The following is a 25,056-nucleotide window of genomic DNA, read 5'->3' as shown; positions in this document are numbered from 1 at the left end:
TTAATTCTGAAAGTCAGCTCCGTGACACCCCCCACCTTCCCCATCTCCCCACCCTGCCCACCCCTCCATCCCCCTACCCAACCTCACCCCTAACCCCCGCCATCAGAACTTAATCAGAGTAACATAGAGCATTTCAGTCATCAATGTGTTAACAGCCATGTGGTTCCTTACCATAGTTATGATGGTGCTAGGACCCAGAGAGTCAACAGAAATAATACCAAGCTCAGGGTCAGCTTCTTAAAAGAAACACCTGAGGAATTTTTGAACATCTGTCTTAGGGGAAACAAGTAAAACTTAAAATCTGTTTCTTGAGCCCAGTAATTGGTCCCTAGAAGAAACTCAGCTGTCTCTCAATTTAATCCTTTATTTATTCCTTTTGGTGAACCAAACCTAATTTAGAGAAAGACTTTGATCTCAGGTGAAAAGGCTTTGGAAGTCAACAGTCAGAATGCCTTCATCTACTGGCTGTTTGTCCACAGGCAAGACACTTAAGTCCCAGTCCTCTTGACTCAGTGGCCTTATTTGTAAATTGGTACTGTTGCAATCTGCAGGCCTGGTCTGTCACCTGGGTACCGTCCCTTTAAAAGACAAGCTCTGCCCACTCCAAACTCTCCACTTCCCCTGTCCATCTCCCACTTCTGCTGTGTTCTCTCTCTCTCTCTCTCTCTCTCTCTCTCTCTCTCTCTCTCTCTCTCTCTTCCCCCTCAATAACCCACTAAATAAACTCTATGCCCCAGCTTTCTCTGCATGGCATATCTATCTGTCTCTCACCTGCAGTGGTCTCCCATAGGCCAAGGGGACACACCAAGGCCTCAGGTGGCTTGCCATGGCCCCTTGTGGCACCAGCCTTGGGTCCCACATTTTTATCAATGATAACAGGTATCAGTATTCAAATAAACTGTTTAGAAGAATAATTGGTATATAGAACCACTCATAAGTTTAGCACTTACTTTAGGAATATGCCTGTCTTCCTGATTGTAACACTACAATCAACTATTAAATGTAACTATCAGCTCCAAAAAAATAAAAAAAAAATAAAAAAAAAACAAAAATGAGAGAAATTAAAAAGATGGAAAGAAACCCTCTTCCTAGGAGCTATTTTTGCAAATGTAGTTTAATAAAACGAACCGATGTAGCCTAACAATGCGGCGTGCTGCAATTAGAGAGCACATTCATTTTAATAGGTGAAAATGAAGTGAAAAAGGGAAATACAAAACTTAGCGTGAATATTTTCTCATGCGGTCAAAGGTCTTGGTGCTTTTATAAAGATCTGATACTGGCCGGGCGGTGGTGGCTCACGCCTTTAATCCCAGCACTCGGAAGGCATAGGCAGGCGAATCCCAGTGAGTTTGAGGCCAGTCTGGTCTACAAGAGCTATTTGCAGGACAGTTAGGACTGTTACACAGGGAAACCCTGTCTCGAAAAACAAAAAACAAAACAAAACAACAAAGGATCTGATCCAATCTGGTCTCCTAATCCTCCAGTAGCTTACTGCTACACTCACAAACCCTGTCTCCAGCTCTGCAGAACACTTTCGATGTGTGGTTTTATTTCTGACTTCCTTTTTTTTTAAGGTTCTCTTTGGCTTCCATTTCCTCACAGATAAAATGAATAACATGTCCCTAGACCTCATAGACTTATCGTTAAGGGTAAGTGACATGTTAAATGTCATTGACTGAAAACGTACCTGCTGCTGGAACACACCAACACTCTGTAAGTGTGAATGACCATCTTACCATTAATCTCAACTTCTGAATGGTGCCTACGTTTTGATTGAGTTATAGAGTGAATTTCCAGCAAGTTCATATTCCTTTTCTCTGCCTGTTATATAAATCTGACACTGGAAGCCTTCCTTTATAGTCAGTCATATGGGATCATTATGCGGTGAAAGCAACAAAGAAACATTAAAATCCCCATTCTAATTATGGCTCTTTCCCCCCTCGGTAGTAATCCCTGTTATATTAGTCTGTGAGGGCTGCCATAGCAAAGGACCACAGACCAGGTAGTTTAAAGACTAGAAATACATTTTCCTGAGAATTCTCCAAGCTCGGCATCTAAAATCAAGGCACTTCCGAGTTTAGTCCCTCTGGGCTCTCTCTCAGCCCGCAGATAGCTGTCGGTTCCTTGTGACTTTATGTGTTTTTCACTCTGTGTCTGTTTCCCAAGTTTGCCTTTGTATACGGATATCAAATTAGACTAGAGCCAGCCTTAATGTCATCATTTTAACTTAATTATTCTTATAAAGATTCTGTTTCTAAACAGAGTTAGGTACTTAATAGTAAGAACTCCAACATTAATACAGGAATTTGAGATTGGATAAACAAAGTGTCTCAAATTGATTGGGAGGTGGGGTAGGGGGAGGTGGAGGAAGCAGGAGGAGGGGAGGGAGCGGGAATCTGGATAGAGATGTAAAATGAGAAAAAAATGTATTAAAAATTCTCAATAAAAATACATCATTTATTTATAATTTTATTTGAAGCTGTGGAAATTGTTGACACCTAAGTGCATAAATTAAGAGATTTTAGAACATGCTATTTCTGATGTAGATAGGAATCCATATGAAAAGTCTCCCTTAAATCAAATACAACAAAACCCCAAGACACAGTGGCATCGGTCATACACGCTGTGTGTAGGTAGCAGCAACAGTTCTTTCGGAGGCTAAGGTGGGAGGATGAGGAGGCTCAGGCCAGCCTGGGCAGCTTAACAAAATACCCGTCTCAAACACAAGTTTTAAAGTACCATAGACATGAAGTTCCTATAATTACTGCTTTATTCCATAGAAAGATTGCCTTTCCTTTTAAAAAAGGAGTTGATTAGCATTCGGTTAGTGAAGCTACAGCTAATTAACAACAAACATCTTTGATAAATAATACTTAAGGCTAATGTTAAAAAGTAATGACACAGTTAATAAAATTTGAAAATGCCATAGATGAACACGGCATTGGTAAGGGCACTGATTCAGTTCTAAAACCCAGTCTCGTTTCAGAATTACTTCAGAGTGTTTGTTCAGTACTTTTTAACGTTAGCTTCATCACTTTACAAGTGATCATGGTTTGGTGCTGTTACAGTCAGCTGCTAGCTTGCGCATGCCTGCTACTAGCGGCTCTAGGTGGCTGTCAGTCCAGACCTGGACCGAGCAGATCACAAGCTGTCAAGACCCACCAAGGGCTACAGATCCGAGCCCTAGCTTCTGACCAGAATTGTGCAGTTAATACTAAAAACTAGAAGACAATAGGAATATTTGAAGGGAGTAAATGAATTGAATAGGTTTATTCAGGATGAAAAAAATTGTCTAGGAGTGAGGCTCAAGTAAGTTTTGGTGGTTGAAATTGCTTAAAACTCATTGCATGATGCTCTTTAGCCGCTTTATTCTTCCCTCACAAAGAATTGTCCATGGTCTTGAGTTTGTGGCTTTACTTTTATTAATAAGAGATACATATAATTCATTTTACTCACTGAAACCCTTACCTCATAATGTTTAGAGCATGAGCAACTCTGGTATGAAGCAAAGTTTCAGGAATTTTTGAGTGAGGAAACTTAACGCTATCATAGTTATTGACGTATTGTTTAATCTGCTTGCAGAGAAACCCAAAGAGACAAATCCTGAAGTGCCAGACCTTAGTTATTCACTATAAAATGTCTTGTTTAATGCTTCTTTGATGAAATCAAACCCTTAAGATAATGAAAATAATAAGAAAGGTCAAGCCACTGAGGATAAGCCACTTAACCTTATATCTTATTGCACCACACAGGCAAAGGGGAAGAAGCCAATCTTCATAAATTGAATTTATTTCATATTCTCAATGCTTATGAATAAATCATCTTTGGTAATTAAATAATGGATGCTTCTTTTCTAAAAAGCCATCTATCAACTGCTAGGGTTGGTGTGTGCTTTTCAGATGTGGTACCTATCTGCTGGCACCCGTTTTATCCTCAGATACTTACAGAGCCATCTGGGGACACCCTTTTCTCCTCTGGTGATTACGGGATCCAGCTGAGCATTTGATAAAGAATAGGAAGAAGAGAGACCAACGCACTAGAAAAACAGTTCAGGTTCATTCTGTTAATTCTAAACATTAGCTAGGAATTTTGTTGTATGTTTACAAATGCCATGCTACGTTCTCAAGTCCCTCCTATAACACAACGTTCTAGAATCATTCAGATACTATGCATTGTAAAAGTACTTGTATGGGGCATACACTCTAATACTCATAACTCAAAGACCCTTTTCTTTGTCTTTTCACTGGGTTATTTTTTTCTAGACCTGTAATACAATCCTCTTCAGATTTAAAAAGATTTAAAAAGATACAAGGTAAGAATTTAAGACTAAAAATAAAATTTCCTTTATCCATTATCAACTTACTTAAGCAATTTTACAAAACGCCATCAAGCTGGAACTATAGTGTATGCCTCTATTCCCAGTACCCAGGAGGCTGAGACAAAGAGGTCAACAAGTTCAAGACCAGCAATACTCTGTCTGACTAAATAAATAAGTAAGTAAGTAAGTAAATAAATAAATAATAGTCGCCTTCAACTGTCTGGAATTTTCCTGACTTTTTATTTCAGAAATAAAAGTATATTTTTAAGACTTGCTAAGTAGGTAAAACACTAGCCAGAGAAGTGTGAAGGTCTCTGAATTTAAATCCCCAGAACCTACATAGAATCTGGACATGGTAGTGGTACATATCTGTAATACTTTCTGGCAAGATGTGAGGCAGACAGGAGAATTGTGGGATGCTTACAGGCTAGCTAGCCTCAGATAATCAGAGGTAAACAATAGCAAAAGAGAGACCCTGTTGCAAGCAAGACTGTAGACATGGAGAATCTGCGGTTGTCCTCCAGCTTCCTCATGCACAGTATACCAAGCATGCACCAACATTCACACACATTAACTCACAAACACATAACACACACATAGCATAATACATCACACACATATATATGCATTTATCTATGTATACATATAATATATGTATTTACATACATTGTGGCCTCTACCATTTTGATATTAACTAATTAATTAATTTTAGAGAAAGAGTATCATGTAGCTGTGGCCTCAAACTTTCTGTGCTATCAAGAGTATCTGTGCTAGCTTTGAGTATCTGTCCTGTTTTCCATTCCCAAGCACTGACATTAGATACATGTGCCATAGTACTCAGGTACTTTTTTTAATTTAAGTTTTATTTTTTAAGTTTTTTATTTTTATTTAAGTTTTACTCTTTATTCATCTAAAGTCAAGTGAGGGATGGTTCCAGTCTACTTTTGATAACTAAAAGTAATGAGAAGAACAAGGTAAGCATTTATTTTCTTCTTATAACATATAGCCCACTTCCCACTTGACACTTCAAGTTGATCAGCACTTTGTACTGTGGTACTAAGTACTGCAAGGGCAACAGTGAGCTTTGCCCTTGCAGACACTCCTGGACATCTTAATACTCATGCTGCAGACATGCTAACATGCTCATGCTGCAGACATGCTCCTGTGCTCATGCTGAAGACATGCTAACATGCTCATGCTGCAGACATGCTCCCATGCTCATGCTGAAGACATGCTCCTATTTCCTTTTCTTCCTTTCAAGAAAGTACACCAAAATGCAAATGCATGGAAGCCAGAACACCGTAATTAAATGGCTAGCCCTGTGCACACTGCTCTGTAAGGAAGGAAGTAGCCATCTCTCAAATATCCATTCTGGACTCTTGATAAACGAGACTTATGACACACTGATGCTGTGTGTCATATGTCTAGCTTTCAGTGTGGAATCACACTCCAGATGCCGCGCAGATAACATTTTGTGGTATATATTCAACTCTAAGACTTGGACCATTATGCCTTTTAGACATATATTCTTAGATAAACTTTAGAGCTACTAAAAATTTTTTTCTGGAAAAGAACCAAGAAAAGTCATTAAACTGTACATCCCACAACATGAACCCGCAAGCTTCAGCCCCCAGACTTATTTCAGGCTATGGCTTCCATTTTCAAGGCCCTCATCGGCAATGATATGACATTAACACCAATTATTTACAAATCCGAAATGCTTGGTTAGACTAAATACTTGACACACTGCTTTGCTACTCTTGAGTCTCAGTTATAACTGACTGATGTCATGTTCTAACTAGAGCACATTACAGTTTGACTCAAAAGAAGAATAAATAAAAAATCTTGTTTGATAAAATAAAAGGCTCAGTCACATTCATAAACAATTACCCAAAGTCCTTAATTAGAAATAAAAATTTGGCTTTTTGAGTCTTCTTAAGGAAGCATACTTACTAGTGATTGCTGGGTGCCTACATTTAACTTTTAGAAGAAGTTGGTTTGCAACATTTACACTGTGCTCAAACAATTGCTCTGAACTAAATATATTCCCATTTCATTAATTGTAGAGGGGAAAGATTAAGAAAAGAAAGATCCCTGCTAATAAATCCACCGATCAGTGAAGCAACTTTGAGCCTGAAAAGCTGAGGGCATCTTGCCTCGGTGAACATGTGGCAGACACTATTCTCTCGCAGTGAGGCTTGCGATGCCAAACAAGGAAGGGGCAGAATATAGAACGAAGTCATACCAAGGCAGAGTGATGGGCAGTGAGGCAGACCAGGTCAGTTTGCTGAGCAGCATTGATAACTGTGAGTTCCACTTTACTCCTCTCACAGAACCAGGAAGATAGGCAATTGTTTTGCATTTGCAAAAGCAAATATAATATCAGAGGAAATGATGCGGGGACATCTTGAGCTGTGATTATCATCTTGAACTGTGATTATGTGAACGACAATTATGAAAGTATATGAAAAAACTTACCTGTAAAAATCCTATAAAAACTACTGCGTGAGCAAGCAAGTTACCCGCTTTGAATACCGTGGTGGGATTACATTAGATAGCTTATGTACAAAGTAATTTATAAGTAAATCAATGAATTCATTATTTTTCCAGTTATTGGAGGAAAAATAATGGCAGAAATTCACAAGGAAATTTTGTTTATTGATATTATGTGCTAAGTTAGAGTTGTTTTTTTAAGTGCCATGAAGGGAATGTTTAAACCAACAGAGAAAAGCAGTAACTTTGCCCATCATGGTCTTTACATGCCGATTACATGCCAAATATACAAAAGAACAAGCCAGAGTGCAATCCCCCTGGGAAATATTGCAGAGGGAAGAGTAGACTACACAATTATGAAAAGGTTAACATAGTTTAATTTGAGAAGTTATACCTTAAACATTAAATTAAAGCTTGAATTATTAGTGCACTCACCATTTATTCTCACAATAAAAAACAGGCAATAAAATCATGAAGAAATGCTAGTAAGAATATCCAGGCTGGAGATGCCAAGGCAGCTGTCTTGTTCGCCTTTAATGAGCTGCAAACTTGGATCAGCATCTTAAAACAATTATTCTGATGGTCATTTAATGACTTCTAAAAGGGAGTTTGGTTGCCTCTAATTACCAGAATAAGACAACAGAATGAGAATAATAAAAAATGCAATAATCATAACACACCAAATGTCCAGCATTAGAACTGAACATAACCGGTTCATTTTTTGCAAGTGTAACAACATGAATCACTGTCATATTTCCTGCAGATAAATATTTAAATTAATTGGCATCTCAGAAGCTGCAATTTAGCCAACCATGAGAGTAAAAATGCAGTCGTTGGAGACAGCAGACTTTAAAAACTTGCTCAGTGTTTTTTTTTTTTAATCTGGTGGCTTCATAAATTACTCAGATTCTCTGACTTAAAAAAATGAATGACAATTAACTATATGCAGGAGTGTGTGTGTGTGAGAGAGAGAGAGAGAGAGAGAGAAAGAGAGAGAGAGAGAGAGAGAGAGAGAGAGAGAGAGAGAGAGAGAGCTTACATAGCAAACTATTACAACTGAGCCTCATGGCTTAGAGATAAAAGTATCTGTAAATCAACCCAGAAAAGTGGCAAAGGGCTTCACAGAGCCCTCAGAATTTAAATGACTTACCAAACAGCTTTTCCCACAATGAAAACCATCCTGAAAAGATATACATGACAGAATGTAAATTCAGTACCAGTCATTTGAAAAGCACATATGTAAGGCATTTCAATCATGAATATTCAAGTAACTGAACTATAAATAAAAGAACACTCAAAATTTTTACAAGATTATCTTCACATTAGCTCTAACACCTGCACTGTACAATCAGATTGAGCTCTGAGGCAGTATATCAAAGCGATTATTATGTCAACTAAAAATATAAAATAAAATTTAAAACTGAAAAATGCAGAGAAACAATAACTTCCCTTATTATGAAGTGTTAAAATTTTATTCTTTAAACTTCAAGTTTGAGTTATTAGCGGAAACCACTTCAGCTCTGTGCTCTTAAACTGTTCATTGGCACTGTCATTATAAAAATAGGCAAGTGCGATCTAAGCTAAATGGTTTAATGCTATCAGTGAGGCTTTTGTTACACAATTTAATTATAATTTACATATGGAATATTCCATCTTTTCAGTGATTCTCCCTTGGGCTCATTTAACCTAACTCATTTTTAATAAGAGAAAATCATATCGAACAATTCAACTAGCATTGAACCATGGCATAGTGTTGCGATCCAACATGACTCCTGAAACATAACATTTTAAAGTTTAATTTGGCCCCCAAATTCACCTACTGGTATTCTTAAAATTGCTACTTGATTTTGAGTGACACCAGATTTCTAAGCTTGACATTCATTTTAAAGTGAAAACTAAGCAATTTAGGGTAGTCAAAATGAATCATTAGGAATGAGACACATTTTCAAACTTGCGATTTTAAAGGTGATACCAACTGTGTAACTCCAGTACCTTCTTTTAATTTCTGAAAAATAAAGAGAAGAACACCCCATACCAGAGAAATGCCTCACCAATCGAAGGTCTCTGTCACTAAACCTGAATCCAAACAGCACCGATAGGAAGCACACACAGAGATGAATAACAAACAAATTGAAAAACACACAAACCTAAAGCCCAAATTGTCTACCATGAAAAGCAACTCGAGTTTTTTCCTGTAATCAACTTTTCCCTCAATGAAAGCCTTGAATCCTAAAGAACTACTAAACTTGGAAAAGTTGTCTGCTTTTGTGAGTCAAACAAACAGGAATAAGATGCTTCCTTGTAACATCCATAAATGTTAAACATAAGGCCCCTGGCCATGGAGGTCCCTCAGCACACCAAGGACCCTGTTAGAATTGCAGATTCTCAAGCCTGTTCAATTAGAATCTGTGTTGTGAGGTGCCTTCTTGATTTGCACACATATTCAATGGCAAAACTATTTGATAAAAGGTAGTATCAGATGTGCGAGATTCTTGGTAAGTTTTTGGTTTTCTTGAGAGGGTTTTCGTGTGTATCCCTGGCTGTCTCAGAACTCACTCTGTAGTCCAGCCTGGACTTGTACTCACAGAGATCTGCCTGCCTCCGCCTCCTGAGTGCTGGGATTAAAGATGTGGGCTACCACCTTCTGGTCTTCATAAGTCTTAATAATAAAATTAATCTGATTGCATGACAAAGTGTACTCTAAATACTCCAAAGCTATGAAATCTGAGCCAAGTGACACTTTAAAACTCCCTTTCCTCCCTAACCCCACCCACACAAGGGAAACGCTCCATTAGAGATCCATTTTAATCCTTAAATTATCTTTTTCCTTCTACCCAGCCATCACTTTTCTCTTTTCTTTGGAGTCTATCTCAGGAAACAGAGCTAAAACACATTAAAAAGTAGCTTCCTACCAAAGTGGGATCATTGCAGGCATAAAAACTCTTCTCAGAACAGACATGCAATTAGTCAGCATCTTTTCTCCAGAACCAGAACGTTTGTGCTATTTCCAGCAACGCAATATAGGTGCATGAAATAAACCTTTTTTCATGCAATTCTAAGATGCTGTATTTGGCAACAAAATAAACCAGTTGTTCCCAGCCTGGAAGCAATAAGTGGTCATCCAAACCACTCGCAGAAGCCACTCTGAGGTTTTTTTGTCTTCTTTTAGAGAGTGGGTAATTGCTTGAAGATCTAGAGGCTCAGAAATAGTTCAAACAGTTCCCACAGGAAGTGGGAAATAGGGCTCGGGCATCCTACCCAAGGGAATCTGGACAGCTGCTCTTTGATTTGGGAGAGTAGATGATGGTGTGACAAGAGAAAGTGACGAAGACTTAACGCGTCGGGGTTTATACCCTTTTTATACCCTAGTTTATACCCTAGCTGACAAAAATGAGGGAAAGGAGAAATTCACTACAAGAGAGAACAGATACTCCTTCGCTGCTTTATTTGATGACGCTGGTTTGAAGGTAGGAAGAGCATATGTGTATGTAATAGAAATGACTAAAGAAAGGTCGTTATCCCACAACAGCCCATTAGTTGGGAGGCGGGCAATGAGGCTACGAGCCGCTGGCTGCTCCTCTTCCACACTCTGCTCCTTCTTCAGAGTCAACCTTCAGCAACTCAAAGGCATTCCCTAACAAGACTTAATTCAAAAGGAAAGCAATTAAAAATGCATTTCTGAAATTACAAAGGAAGTCATGATACGATTCGGAATATATTATTCTTACCCATGTTCAATTTTCCCACATCATCATTTAAAATGCAATTACATGATTTGGTGCTGAAGGGCCTGAGTTTTCGCGCGCTCATTCAAGAATGCAAATGGATTAATTAAATTTGGGAGAAATCTGTCTTTATCACCATTGGAAAAGAGATTAATACATTTTCTCTGATTTGGAGAATTAGTGAAATTAATCCACAGTTTCATGGATAAAGATTTCTGAAATGGAAATAAATTATAAACAAATAACTCATAGTGCAGTATCTCTAGTAATTACCTTCCTGCATAAATTTTAATTCCTTGTTTAAAAAATTATGGTACGTTTTTTGTTAGGGCTACAGTCTTCTAACGCTAGAGAGAAGAGGGGTATAGCTGAGAAAGTCTGTCCTCAGAACTCCCATATTGCTAGTACTAGGAAGGTTTAAAATGGCCCTTACATGTGTTACTTTTACATACAGATCAATCTTTGTAAAGAAAATAGGATGCTCAGAGGTCCACTATTGGATTATAGGTGTCAGGAGTATTGATTTTAGAATAAGAAATTAAAATACCGTATCAGTGAGATGGCTAATTGGTGGGAGGAGAGTACCATCTCCTACAGGTTGCCCACTGAATTTTATATGTGCAGCAGAATTCAGCCCTCCCATCTGCACAACAAGAATAATTATAAGAAAAGTGATATTTATTTGCTTGTTTCTTTACTCATTCATTTATCCATTTACCTGTCTGTCTGTCTATCTATCTATCTATCTATCTATCTATCTATCTATCCATTTATTTGAGACAGGGTTTTTCTATGTAGTGCAGGAACTCACTCTCTAGACTAGATGGTCTTGAACTCAAGAGATCTGTCTGCCTCTGCCTCCCAAGTACTGGGATGAAAGGTGTGCACCACCATGCCTGGCTCCTTATTTTTATTTTATGTGCATTGGTGTTTTGCCTGCATGTTTGCCTGTGTGGGGAGTCAGATCCCCTAGAACTGGAGTTACATACAGTTTTGAGCTGCCATGTGGGTGGTGGGAACTGAACCTTGGTCCTCTGGATGAACCGCCAGTGCTCTTAACACTGAGTTTTCTCTCCAGCCCCATCTTCCAAAAACAATTTTTAACAAACTAAAATGCAATATAAAGAGGAGCGAAATGAAATACCCTCAAGCTATCCGTTCTTTACTTGTGTCGGGATTAAGTACCACCATGCCGTCAAGTGAACATCCTCTTCTCAGGGTATTGCAAGGACAGCCTGCATAGGTTCTGCCCAGTTGGGAATCCAGTTTTACTTCCAGCTCAATATCACTTGACTTTATTGGGGAAGTCACATTCTGGGCATTAGCCTTACCTTCTTTAACTTAAAGATATTGACTCTCAAGCCTTGGGCGAAGGGCAGGACCATCTGAGAATGTGCTGGAAACATTGCTTCCCAGAGTTGTGCAGAGACTAAGTCAGAAACTCCTTGGTAGGATATGTGTGTGCACACGTGTGTAGGAGCACCTGTGCTACAGCACGTGTGTGAGGACCAGAGGACAACCCTGGAGTCAGTGTCTCCTTTCACCTTTATGTGAGTTCTGAGGATTGAACCCAAATCACCACACCTGTGCCGCAAGCACTGCTGCCTGCTAATCCATCTTGCCAGATCAACAGTATGCATTTCAGCAAGCCGGCCAAGTGTTTCTGACACACGATGAAGGTTGCAGACCTGTGGGCTCTGTGATCATCTGTGATTAACCAGTAAACTGACCTGTTTGTGAGCTCAATTCAAGGACTGTATCTGATGGGTTCTAGGTCCAGAATGGCTCACTATATAGATGGGGCACGAGAGACACCAGCTTCATAGGACTCCTTTGGTTCCCAGACTCCTTCCGTACTCTGTACATAACTGTCTTGTGGTACATGTCATTCTTTCATCATTTTCATCTCCTTATTGGGTCATTTGCACTCATCTTTGTTTTTCCTACACAGACGTCACCATTGGTAACCTTCCCCTCTTACATCCCATATGGTTAGCAGTGACTCTCAAACTTGTTGAGGACTAAGAGGACCAGAGGACACAGATTATTGAGCATCAACCTCAGTGTTCCGAAGGATGATAGGGGAAGTGCTGAAAACCTGTTGTGTTCCTTGCCTGGGGACCTCCCTTTGAAATCCATTGTCACCATACATATTGTATTAGTTATGCAGGAAATTCTAGTGACCATGTCACTACTTTCAAATATTAGCTGGTAGACATTACAAAACAACATATCTGCTTTCAGGTAACTCAAAAGTGGGTGTACTAAATAGCACATTTAAAACTATATATTGAATATGTTTTAATTTTACATAATGCCTTTTAGAAATGATACTATCTAAACCAAGACATGCCTATATTGCACATTAGGGAATAGGTCTGTAAGACAGTATATTCACCCTTTCCAACATTCTTAAACTATTTTAACCATTCTTTTGGCACCTTTAAAGAAAATGTAAGTTCATTGGCACTATATTGGCTTTGACATCCTAAGCCCCATTATTTTTACATTTGAAGATCAAGAAAAGCTGCTTGTGGCTTTTATTCTACAGATATCCTTGACTTTTTAAAATACTGTAGTCATTCGTTCCTTTACTCATTCTGCATAAGGCAGCAGTGCAGGCACCAAGGTCCACAGCGGGGTGAACTGTCTGTCTGTCTTATCGCTGCAAACTAACCATTGAGTTGGTATGAGGCGTGGGATCCAGTAAAAGGTACCGGGTATCTGTAGTGCTTTGGATGCTAAGAAACCTCTGTGACAGCTGGCACTAGACTATAACCCAGCTGCTTGCAGAGGGCAAGGTAGGAGGAGTGCGAGTTCAGTGCCTGCCTGGGGAACTTAAGGAGATCATCAAGAAAGATACAGGCGTGGGAGTAGAGGGAAGGAAGAGCAGGCGCTTCAGTGGTAAAGTTCTTGCTCAACTGATCTGAGGCCCCATGTTCAATCCCCAGCCACAAAACAAACAAACAAACAAACAAACCTCTATCCGTGCACAATGCCCATCATGAATTTAAATGTGCAATTTAGCACAGTTATCCCTTGTTTCTGACATTGTAAAACATGGCTGAACTCCTAAGTAAATGCTTCTATCACTTACCAATTGCCAACCTGTAGATTCTATGAAGACCTAACTACTCTCCACAGTTCTCCGCCTTCATCCTTAGATTTTCCCTTGATTTTAGCTTTTTAACTACGGACCAAACATAACTTTTCCAGAAGTCAATAAAAACAAGAGACTAGGGACGAGAGAATATGTAAAACGGCAGAGACGACTAGAGAGTGTAAAAAAACAAAAACAAGAAAATTAGAAACAAAAAACTTGTTTTCTTAAACTTACTTCTGATCACATTACCAAATAAATCTAATGTTTCTATGTGCAAGTCAATACAAAGGCACTAGAGAAGAAAATGACTTCACCACCACCATCCATTTTGATGTAAGATCATTGTCAAATTTAGGAGTAAAATTAAGCTACACGAATTACTCTCACCTCCACCAAACAGTGCTTTCTGCTAACCATAAAGGATTACTTGTTGACTGCACACATAGCTTTTAGAGACCCTTCCAACTGGGAAAAAAACCTTGGCGATCTTCAGAGCGTATTTCTCCTCCTTTCTGGAATGTTAGCATTCCTTGTAGACAAGGTGTGCCTGACTTCCAAAGGCAAACTCTTTGACATGGAGACTCATGACTTGCCCAACACGTAGGGTGTCCAGTAGTCTGGTTGCTTGAAGTTTTATGGGTATATTGACTAGATTTCATTAAACCGGAAGAATAGAACAGCCATGTTGGCTTCAAAGTCAACTAAAGATCCACGGTTATTGAGTTAATTCCACATTAATGAACTTGCTGACAATTCTTACTCCCCTCTGTTCTATAGTTGCTCTACTAGCACAAGGTCTACTCTATAGCAATGGTTCACAACCAAGGACTCATTTGCACCTCGGAGCAATACATGGTAACAAATTGGGAAGGGAGGAAAACAGCAACATTTAGTGATGAAAGAACAGGCTGTTAACAGTACCCTAAAGAGAACAGGATGTCCCAGACCATATGTGCACATGTGTGCACACATGCACACACACACACACCTAAAGCAGTATTCTGCCCTTCAAGTTCGCAGGCTGGAACTGAGAAATCTCGAGTCCCAGTCACCACGGTATCACCTTTATTCCATCCAAAGCCCTCTTTACCTGGGCTAGTAGTAGCCCAAGGCCTCAGTCAACCCATGATCCATAATTTTGGCCACAAGGAGAGCCTCTAAATTAGAACATAGCAAGAGCCTGGTGGCTGAGTAATCTCATCTCATTCTGCCGTCTATGCCCCGTCTAGCTCCATCACATTCTTACACCTTAACAACTACAATACCAACACTAACCAATGAGTGCTATTAACACGAGCAAGAAAAACCTGTTCTGTGCCTTTCCCCCTATTTATGTCTTTCTAATAACAAAGGAAAGAAGACACAACACATGCAGAAGTGGTGCTCATAGACGGTTTTTGATGATGGCTCACTCGTAGTTCACAATACAATATTCTCTTACAGGAGGTAAGATGATTTCTTTTCTTTTTTTTTTTCTCCACAGCACAAGATCAGCAGGGATAAAGAGCTGGGCTGGAATTATTGTTCGAGAGTTATAAATACACCTAACTGAATCAGTCTCCAAGCTAATTCATTAAAAAAAAATCACTCTAAAAAATGAAGCACAGAGATTTTACCCCAAACCAACAGTGAGGTCTGTGGGTTGACATCTCTTGACCTTCTGCTGGAGTTTGGGTGTGGTTCTTCAAATACAGGGCAACATCATCCTCTCTTTACACTGCCCCATGATAGCTACATTTACATGGCTAACAGTTAAATCATATCAGTTCATGCAGATGAATGACAGAAAATTTATTTGCATGAACTTGTTATGGATGACCAAACACCACACAAAAGGAAAAACAACAGGAAGTATGCTAAACAAGCTAACTAAATGCAAAAACGAAGAACTCCAGCCTCAAGATTTTCCTACCGTGTAAAAGAATAACGCTTAAATAAAATCTAAATATCTTATAATTCCATCTAAAAAAAATGTAAAACTTAAAACTAGACATATTTTAGTATTAATGTATGAAAATCGATAAAATATTAATCACACATTTAGTCAATACGAATTTCTGTAGTTCTTTTTGTGAATGGTATATGATAAATTTTAGCTTCTAAGGAGGATATCTAAGTATAATATGTAATTAATTATATATATACACATTATGCATATCATCACACAATGGAGATGTCAATATCTGTATCAGTGTTTTTCAAGTCTTCTAACACTGTGACCCTTGAATACAGTTCCTCATACGTGGCGACCCCCAACCATAAAATTATTTTGTTGCTCCTTTGTAATTGCACTTTTGCTCCTGTTATGAATAGCAATGTAAACATCTGCTTTGCAGAATAGTCTTGGGTGGCCCCTGTGAAAAGTTCATTTGACTCTTCCGCACCGCCAAAGTGTCACGACCCACAGGTTGAGAACCACTGATCTATACTAGTACAATAATACTAATAGATTCAGAGCTTATGACTTAAATTTTCAAAACTTTTTTTTAGCAATGGTGAGAAAGCATAAAAAATACCAAATCCCTTATTGAATCTTTAATATAACTATTGTAAATTTGAATTTTAAGAATGGTCCTATGCCAATTAATTATTTTAAAATATAACCCTATTCTTTCTCTTGATCTATCCAGCTACCTCTGTGACTTCACATTTAGTGTGTTGTTCAGTTCTTCGGACAGTTAACACAAGTGGTCAGTAGAAACCATTTTGGAAACCACAAGAGGCTAATAAGAACAACCCCCTTCCATTCATTTGGTCACAGTAGGTTCTATTCTTTCTCTTAACATCCTCTCGCTGGTTTCCCAAGAGCCCTTTCTCTGAGCTGATTGTCTTCTTCAAGTCGGCACTGCTACCCTGAGAACATGAGTTTCTGCATAAAATAACCACTAGTTTAGCAGACTCAGAATGTCAGCTAATCCCATGCACACTCATTTTCACGGGACTATCTCTTTCAAGAGAAGCACCCTGGCCTCCGTCTTCTTTACATGAGGAATTCCAGAAGACTCTGCCTTTGAGAGAGCAAACTTGTCCTTTCTTGTTTTATCTTATTTTGCATTTTCTCACTTTGCTTTGACATGAACACATCAAAGCAAAATAATATCCTATTTCCCAGTACTCAGTGTTAGGTAATCATGTCAAAAAATAAGTTGGTAACACCCACATCAAAAACCAAACCAAGCCGGGCAGTGGTGACGCGCGCCTTTAATACCAGCCCTCGGGAGGCAGAGGCAGGCGGATCTTTGTGAGTTCGAGGCCAGCCTGGTCTACAAGAGCTAGTTCCAGGACAGGCTCCAAAACTACAGAGAAACCCTGTCTCGAAAAAAAAAACCCAAAAAACCCTCGAACCCAAAACAATAGCTTTATTACACAGTATCACATAAAGCAAAAGCTATCGATATTTATATTATCCGCTTGCTCTTCTGAGAAGGTCCACTTTTCAACAGTTTTATCATCTGCACGCCCACATGGGCATGTAGCATTTTACCTGGAAGCACAGGCAGATGCTTTTCCATATACCGTTCTTAGCTGACAGATACTACTATGCAGCTGGCAGTAAAAGGGAAAGAGAGATTGTGTTTAAGTATTAAGAACCTACCCAACAAGCATTGGTCCTGACACTGTAGTGAACACCGCATCCACAGTAAACGTTGCATGATGGATGAATTCATTTTACCCCTGCTTACCAACGCCATTGCAAATCTATTCTTAGCAATGTAACAATCGCACACTTTTTTGCTTGGTACCTGTATTTGCAAAGTCATCAATAATTTTTCTCTTTTCTATTAAAAAAAAAAACCTTCTGCCTTTGATTTTTTTTTCTGTTATCACAAATGAAAGAATCATCCAGGTTTTCACGCCTCTGAAAAATTTAGCCTTACAGAATCTTACAAGATAATTCATCTTTGAAGATTAAGTTTGTCAGCTGAACGAGGAAAGTGCAAAGGGCTGTTCCCTCTCGTTTATAGAACAGATCAATAAGATCCCAAATGCAGTAAGATTATTTGTTTTTCCTCTACTAGTTAGCCGTGTCTGCTTTGTAGGACAAATTATTTCACTAATTAGGGCTTTAGAATTTATCCCCCTACTATGTAGTGATATTTCATGTGTATTTTAATAAATAAAGCTTGCTCGAAGACCAGAACACAAACCAGCCACACTAGTCAGCCATAGAGGCCCAGTGTTGGTGGTGCACACCTTCAATCCCAGCACTAGGGAGGAATGTAAGGTGGAATGAGACAGGAACTCACTTTCTTCCCGTCTGAGGATTTCTTAGAGGTAAAAGCTCTCTAGTGATTTGGCTGCTTTGCTCTTCTGATCTTCAGGCTGAACCCCAATATCCATCTCTGGGTTTTTGTTATTCATGCTACACCTAAAATTCACTGATTTCCTTAAAGTAACAAAGTTTTCCTCTGATGAATATTAACCTGTTAGAACGAACTACAATTTGGATTTTCTTAGAAAGGGTAATACAATATACTCTAAAAAAACATATTCTAAAATAAATATAACCTCTGATTTTGAACAGTTCAACAAAGTCAAATATTAGTGATCAAAATTAACAGTAATGTAAAGCACCACAAAATGAAGCCCGATATAAACATACGACATCTCTTCGTCTTTTCCCTCCCTCTGCTGTCACGGGCAGGTTTTTATTAAGCCCCCTACCACCGCTACAGATATCTACCACAAAGAAAAGTTTGCAACTATTTGAAGTGACATTTAAACTCAGAACAAAACACACCAGAACGTTCTCTTATCAGGTAGACGAATTAAACTTTACAATAAACGTTCATTTTCTGTAAGGTAGAATTCTAGAGTCTCCCAGAAGCTCTACCACGGGTAGACAGAACAGAAGCCTACTACATTTCAGTCATTTCTCAGCTTCTGTTCAGATAGCTTTCAAGTTTCCAGAATAAAGGATGTGCAAGAAATTGGCAATAAGAGCAACAAGGGGTGGGGCAAACATATTTTCATCAAAACATTATTGTTATTATTATTATTGAGGCAAGGTGCAAAAGCCAGCAAATAACCTCAGTCTAGAACACACTAAAACACATTTACTCAGGTCTCTTGCCCTCACCCAACTTCACTCTTCTAAGATCTGCACCTTACCCTCTCCCCCTCCTAAAAGGCATCTGTCAAAAAGCAACTTCTCTGGTTGCCATTGGATTTCAACTTTGCCCTTCTTTTAAGTCAGTGAAGACACAGATTTTTAAAAACAGAGTTTTGGAAACATTCTTGGACATTAAGATCCACAATAAGCCAGGCAGTGGTCGCACGGGCCTCAATCCCAGCACTCAGAGGCAGTCAGGTATCTATTAGTTCAAGGCCAGCCTGGTCTACAAAGCAAAACGAAGGTGTTTAGCAGTTTTTGTAGTGTGTATTTTCTCAAAATGGAGAACAATATGACTTCGAATTAGATCAACTAACACCGCGGAGGAGACACACACCTGTGTGCACTGTGACCTGGCTACTGAAATTCTCTCAGCTTATTTTCAGAGTCCTTGCTTGGAAACATGAAAAACAGAAGTCCTTGCCTTTTAATTTCAAAGGAATAAGCGGTAAATATTTTAAAATGCTCCCTTAGCCAAAGGTATTAATCTTGTTTTATTCACGGAGTAGGAATTGGGTATTGAATCTGACATAATAACTTTCTCAGAGTTGGCTTCTGATTTGGCTCTGAAGATCACAGCCAGCATTGTTCAGATAACTATGTGAAGTTAAAGAAAGCTCTATCCCCTCACAACAGCCTAACAGGTTATTTTCAATGGTGTATGACGTCCTCTTCAGTAAACTTCTGTGGAGACAATTTTATCACCACAGCTGAAAGGAAAGCATTCTGAAATGCAGATCTTAAGTCGGAGTGTCTGAACACTTAGGGAGAGCCGAGTGTGACACGTGTTATTGCTGGGGCTTTAATCTTTGAGTCTCAAATCAGCAACACCATTGTCACCTGAAATATGAGCATCTACTCCAGGTCCAGCGAAGAAAATGGGAAGCCCCCTTAGAGATTGTTTTAACCTGTGGGTGACTTTTCTATGCAATTTAGTTTGAGAGCCTCAGGAACAGGTGACCCCTATTGTCTCAAATCACCAAAATGTTACGGTGGAGAGATCAAGTGCTTCGCTTACCAGTGCTATGGTAAGTGCCATCACCTATCAATCAACTAAAGGCCTTCAGATCATTCTTGTAGTCTGAACAAAAGACCACAATCAAGAACAGCATAGTCTTGATTTTTAGACCTGTAACATTTCCTAGAGAAAATTCCTATTAGCAGGCTTTCTGCCATTAAGCAGGTACTGGCAGACGTTAGCATTTTAACACCCGGTGGCCATCTCCAAATTGAGTCTTGGTTTTCTTCACATTTATGGAGCAGGCTATTTTATGATAGATAAGGCATTTCCCATTTACTTCTCCAAACTCCTGCTCCATAGAACTTTCCAGAAGGTACAGTGATAACAGAACGCCCCAAACACTGAGTAAAGAAGACACTTGGGATTCTCACTCAGTGGAAAGGCGCAGTATTCATGCTATAGGAAGCCTCTCAAGACTATCTTCAAATAGACCTGGTTTCTCAGTGTTGAGTCAGTGAACTACCTTAGCCACTAGGATGGAAACCAGTTACCTGAAGATCAAAGGGTGAGACTTGAGCAGGCACCTTTAGGTTTCCTGAGGAGTTAACAAATGAACAAAAATAATGCTTTGACGTGACAGAGAACTGGGCCGCCTGTCAGGGGCCCAAAGAAAAGCTGTTTCAACCAACAAATAAAACAAAACAAAACAAAACAAAAAAACCCCACACACCCAGTAGGGGTCAAGTTTAGAGGATTTCTCACTCCCTCAGGAAGCACTCCCCCCCCCCCCAATTTGTTTTGACAGGTGATTACATTACAACAAACCCCACCCTCCCTGACTCACTTCCTTAAGCTGTTAAACCAGCTCCCTTTCTCACTGAAACAAATGTTCTTGTCTCCACACCACCCTAGATGAGGTTCTCCAACGTTTCAAGAAAGGAAAAAGCCCTCCAAATTTCTATTTTGCCACGAATATCACAGGCGAAAACCAAACAATTCAGACCTTCATTTTCCTGCAGCAGCTTTAATTTTACAATCCAAAAGCATTTATTTTACAGTACTTAGTAGAAACATGGTTTTATTTTATTAAAAAAAAAAAAAACAACGAAAACCTGTCCTGTTTTTTGACCTCCACAAAACCCTCTGTGGAGGTGATTGGTGCACCAACAATCTATTTCACCATCCACCTTCAAATATTTTCTGTAAGGAGTACGCGCATTTCCTATGAGCCATATACTTGGCAAAGTTTAAGCCTTCCAAATAATGACAAAAGAGGGCCACCAAACACATTTAAAAAAAAACACACACACACACAAAAAAACAAACCCCACAACCCTTCCAACAGGGCTTGAACATCCTCAGGCTGTGCATCAACTTCAATCGACTTAAGCAACCACAATTATTCAAATGGAAGGATGCATTCTTGCAAAAACATGATTTTGAGTAGTCCCAATGTTTAGATGTAGAAACAAATGTGTTTGATACTCATGGAGGCATGAGGTCAGAGTTGGAAAATAAATAAAAGGCCAAGACAGGCCAAACTGTTCTCCCTCCCCACAGGAATAGTGAAATGCAACCTGGATGAAATCACTCCCTCCCCCGCAAAAAAAAAAAAAAAAAAAAAAAAAAATTAAGGCAAGAGATATTGATATCACTTTAAAGAAACCTGTGATCTCTTTTAGCTTCCTCAAAGAGTAAATTCCTCGGTTAATACTCTGCAGGCTTCAGCTTTGCCTTAGGAACCTACATTATCATCTCTTACAGATAAGATTATTGTACTAGAGAGCCCAAGGAAAATACACAGAAAAAGTAACAACGCACATGGCCTCCTCCTCGCGCTTTGCCTCCTACTTGTTAAAAGAAACAACGCTTGTGGTCAAATATGATCCACAAACTAAAGAGAGCCAAAGAATCCTCTTTACATGGTTTATTACTTTTTGTTTTGTTTTGAACCTAATGATTTGGCTCCAAATGAAATCTTTGAAGGACTGAGATAACAGCCAGCCTAGCACATTCCAAAGACTGCTGAGACACTGTGTGTGAGAACCAAATCAAGAACACTTCTGATGGAGGCGTGACATAAACAGACAAAACAAAACCAGGACAAATAAAAAGCTATCCCCTATTCGCCTGGATGGATGTAACTTTCCCAGACCGAAGAGGGTGTTAGCAGTCCGCTTCTCTCCTTTGCTCTAACAGTGAAGTTCATGGCTCATTGTCAGCAGAACAGACTCAATACACTTCCTCCTCTGGGGAGTCGGATGGTATGTCTAGACCCTGATAATTTTTCTCCACTTTGAAATAAAAACTTGGAAACATTGTCATCCAGTTTGTCACTGAAATAATTCTATCTTAAAAATTCGACAAATAACTCTGGGCGGGCCAGGTCCACCTCCACCTGACACTGTTACCATGGATACTGTACATCACTGAATATGAAAACACAAAAACACAAATAGTTTGGGGTTTCTTTAAAAATGACATTTGTATTAAAAGTTTTAAAAGGAAGAGACAATGACCAAATGAGTGGAATTAAAAGTTACAATTTGTTACAATTCTCTCGGTACATCACAATAAAATTCTGCTCTTAGCGTCTGGAGGACAACCTTAGACAAATGACAAAGAGACACTCCAAATGCAACAGAAAAGGGAGCTAAAACCTGAAATCTGAGCAAAATGAAGAAAGGGAGAAAAACACTTGAGACATGACCTTAACATTAAGAAAGCTAAAAATTAATGAAGCAATTGATGGACTAACAGGCCCCATTTGTCCTGGCTCTTTCAGGAAGATACTTAAAGTGGTTTGGGGGGCAGCAGAACAGCAGATTCTGGGATATGGTGGGAATTCACAGGTTGGCACCGGCTGGAACAGCTGAGTTTGAAGGCACTCTGCAGACACAGGGGTGCTGGGGGCCCTGAATCACATTTACGAAGTCTTTGTATTGTATTTTTAAAAGCTAGTCAGCAAAAATCTGTCACTGCCAACCACACACGCACACAAAAAGCTATACTTACACACACACACAATAGCACACACACACAACAGCACACACACACATAATAGCACACACAAAAATGTGCAGATCTTTTAACATTTTTTCACAGCTGATTAAAAAAAAATACTACCATTCTCCCCCAGACTCCCCTTTGATACAGTAGGTAATCAAAATAGATTTTTTTCCCCCCACAAATATCAGCAGACACTTCCTGGCACCCCACACTGTATTGGCGTCAGTGTTAACAGTCCCAGTTCACATGTGCAATACTTCAGATGGGATACACTGTAACAAGAACCCAACTTTGCATAGACATCCTCAGAATCGTAATCAGTCCCTGGGTTGCCCTTCCAAGCTGGCAGAAAAGGAACCCCTGGTCTTAATTTCCAAATAATCCTGGAAAACAAGGGGGAAAAAAAATCATGTTTCTTTCCCTCCTCTGGCTCCTTCATATGCTTTTCTCAGACCTCCTTCCTTGTGTTTAGAACTTGGAACTATGAACAGTTGGTTGGGGGAACCCTCCCCCACCGCCTCCTTCTTCCCCCTCCACTTCCTCCACCTCCCCACCCCCATTTTCTTTTTCAGGCTTGAAACTTTTGCTTGCCGGTGTCAAGCAGCCAATACTGCGCCTTGATGGCTACTGAAACGGGAAAAATTATGCATGAACCGAAATCAATGAGGAACGTACACGCTGCAAAAAAAAAAAAAAAAAAAAAAAAAAAAAAAAAAAAAAAAAAAAAAAAAAAAAAAAAAAAAAAAAAAAAAAAAAAAAAAAAAAAAAAAAGCCACATTTCCATCAGGGTCTTGGATGGTCAGGAACCGACACCCCCTCGGACCCTAGCTGAAGGCTGGGGATGCTGGCCACGCAAGTCAGCCAGGTTCCTCAGACATCCCGGCCAATACAAAGTCGTCTCCAATCTCAAAGCGAGAAGACAATCACATTAAGAGAATCGGGTGTGTTTGGCTTTGTGCACAGAGCATGGCCAGCGCCCGGCGGCAGCCGGCGCCTCACAGGATCACGCAGGCCGAGCAGCAGCCCTCGTCGCCGTTGGGCTGTGCCGCGTAGTTCATCTGCCGAACGATCTCTGCGAACAGCTCATCCACTGAGGCTTTGTTTTTGGCGGATGTCTCCATGAAGGGGCAGCTCCACTCCTCGGCCAGGGCCTTGCCCTCGCCGTATGAGACCTCGCGCTCGCCCTCCAGGTCCACCTTGTTGCCCACCAGGATCATAGGTACGCGCTCGTACCGCTTCACGCGGATGATCTGGTCCCGCATGGGTTTGATGTCCTGGAAGCTCTGCTGGTTGACCAAGCTGTAGACAAGGATGAAACCCTGGCCATTCTTGATGTACAGGTCCCGCATGGATGCGAACTGCTCGGTGCCCGCCGTGTCCAGGATCTCCAGCACCGACGGCGACGAATCCACCTCAATCTCCTTGCGGTAGAAGTCCTCGATGGTCGGGTCGTACTTCTCGATGAAGGAACCTGTCACGAACTGCACAGTGAGCGCGGACTTGCCCACACCGCCCGAGCCCAGCACCACCACTTTGTACTCTCTCATGGCTCCGTCGGCGCCCTCGTCGCGCCTGCCGCGGCCCCGTCGGGGCTGCGCGTTGGAGAAGGCTGGGCTGGGCGGGTAGACTTCTCTTCCTCCGTTCCGCAGGAAAAGCCCCGGCGAGAGCGGCCCGGGTGCGCGGGCTCACCGATCGGCTAGCAGAGCCCCGCGCCGGGCCGACCGGTGGCGGGGGTGCGTCCGTGGGACGAGGGTCCCGGGCCCCGCAGCAGCCCTGGCAAGAGGACCCTGAGGACAATGCGCGCAGCCGGAGCAAGGCAACCGCTGGAGCTCCCCTCCACGGCAGCCCGAGAGGGCCGGGAGGCGGTGGCGGCTGGCTGCAGAGGCGGATGCTAATTGAGCGTCCGGCTGGGACACGCGTGGCATGTGTCCCCGCGGAACGTGCGCCCAGCTCCGCGGCCCATCGCTCGCTCGCTCTCTCTCCCGCAGCCTCCGCTGGGCGAGGGCTTCCTACTCGCCGCGCGCAGCCCGGCCCTCCCCCGCCCCGCCGAGCATGCCCAGTGAGCCGCCCGCGGCGCCCCGCCCGAGCTCCGCTCCGGCTTTTCCGCAGAGACGGGAGGAGGCGTGGCTAGAGGGTGTGGCGAACCAGGACTGGGCGTGGCGGCGCGAAGCTTGGAACGGGGCAATCCTGCCTGTGCTTGTAGGTAGAAAGCTCCGGACCGAAGCTACCTCCTTTCGGGGTGCTGAGTGCCTCTCGTGGGCGCATCGGGCAGTTGCTGGCTGTGACCTTTTCGTCGCCTTGCGCTGTCAAAGGCGGATAGACACCAGTCGCCGA

At 40.9% G+C, this 25,056-nt stretch overlaps 1 protein-coding gene across 1 annotated transcript; it reads right to left on the bottom strand.

Annotated features, from left to right (window-relative positions):
- Positions 1-20,717: 20,717 nt before the first annotated feature.
- Positions 20,718-24,723, bottom strand: Rap2b (RAP2B, member of RAS oncogene family). Its single transcript, XM_050147531.1, has one exon. The coding sequence runs from the start codon at positions 24,267-24,269 to the stop codon at positions 23,718-23,720; it is 552 nt and encodes a 183-aa protein (XP_050003488.1). The 5' UTR covers positions 24,270-24,723; the 3' UTR covers positions 20,718-23,717.
- Between the last annotated feature and the right edge of the window lie 333 nt (positions 24,724-25,056).

This window comes from Alexandromys fortis, unplaced genomic scaffold, assembly GCF_014885135.2.
Source record: "Alexandromys fortis isolate MF-2015 unplaced genomic scaffold, M_Fortis_MF-2015_v1.1 scaffold_53, whole genome shotgun sequence".
Taxonomy (NCBI): domain Eukaryota; kingdom Metazoa; phylum Chordata; class Mammalia; order Rodentia; family Cricetidae; genus Alexandromys; species Alexandromys fortis.
This window is presented reverse-complemented; position numbering and strand designations above follow the sequence as displayed.

Excerpts from the sequence above, each read along its gene's own strand:
- Rap2b (XM_050147531.1), bottom strand. The coding sequence starts at position 24,269 with ATGAGAGAGTACAAAGTGGTGGTGCTGGGCTCGGGCGGTGTGGGCAAG.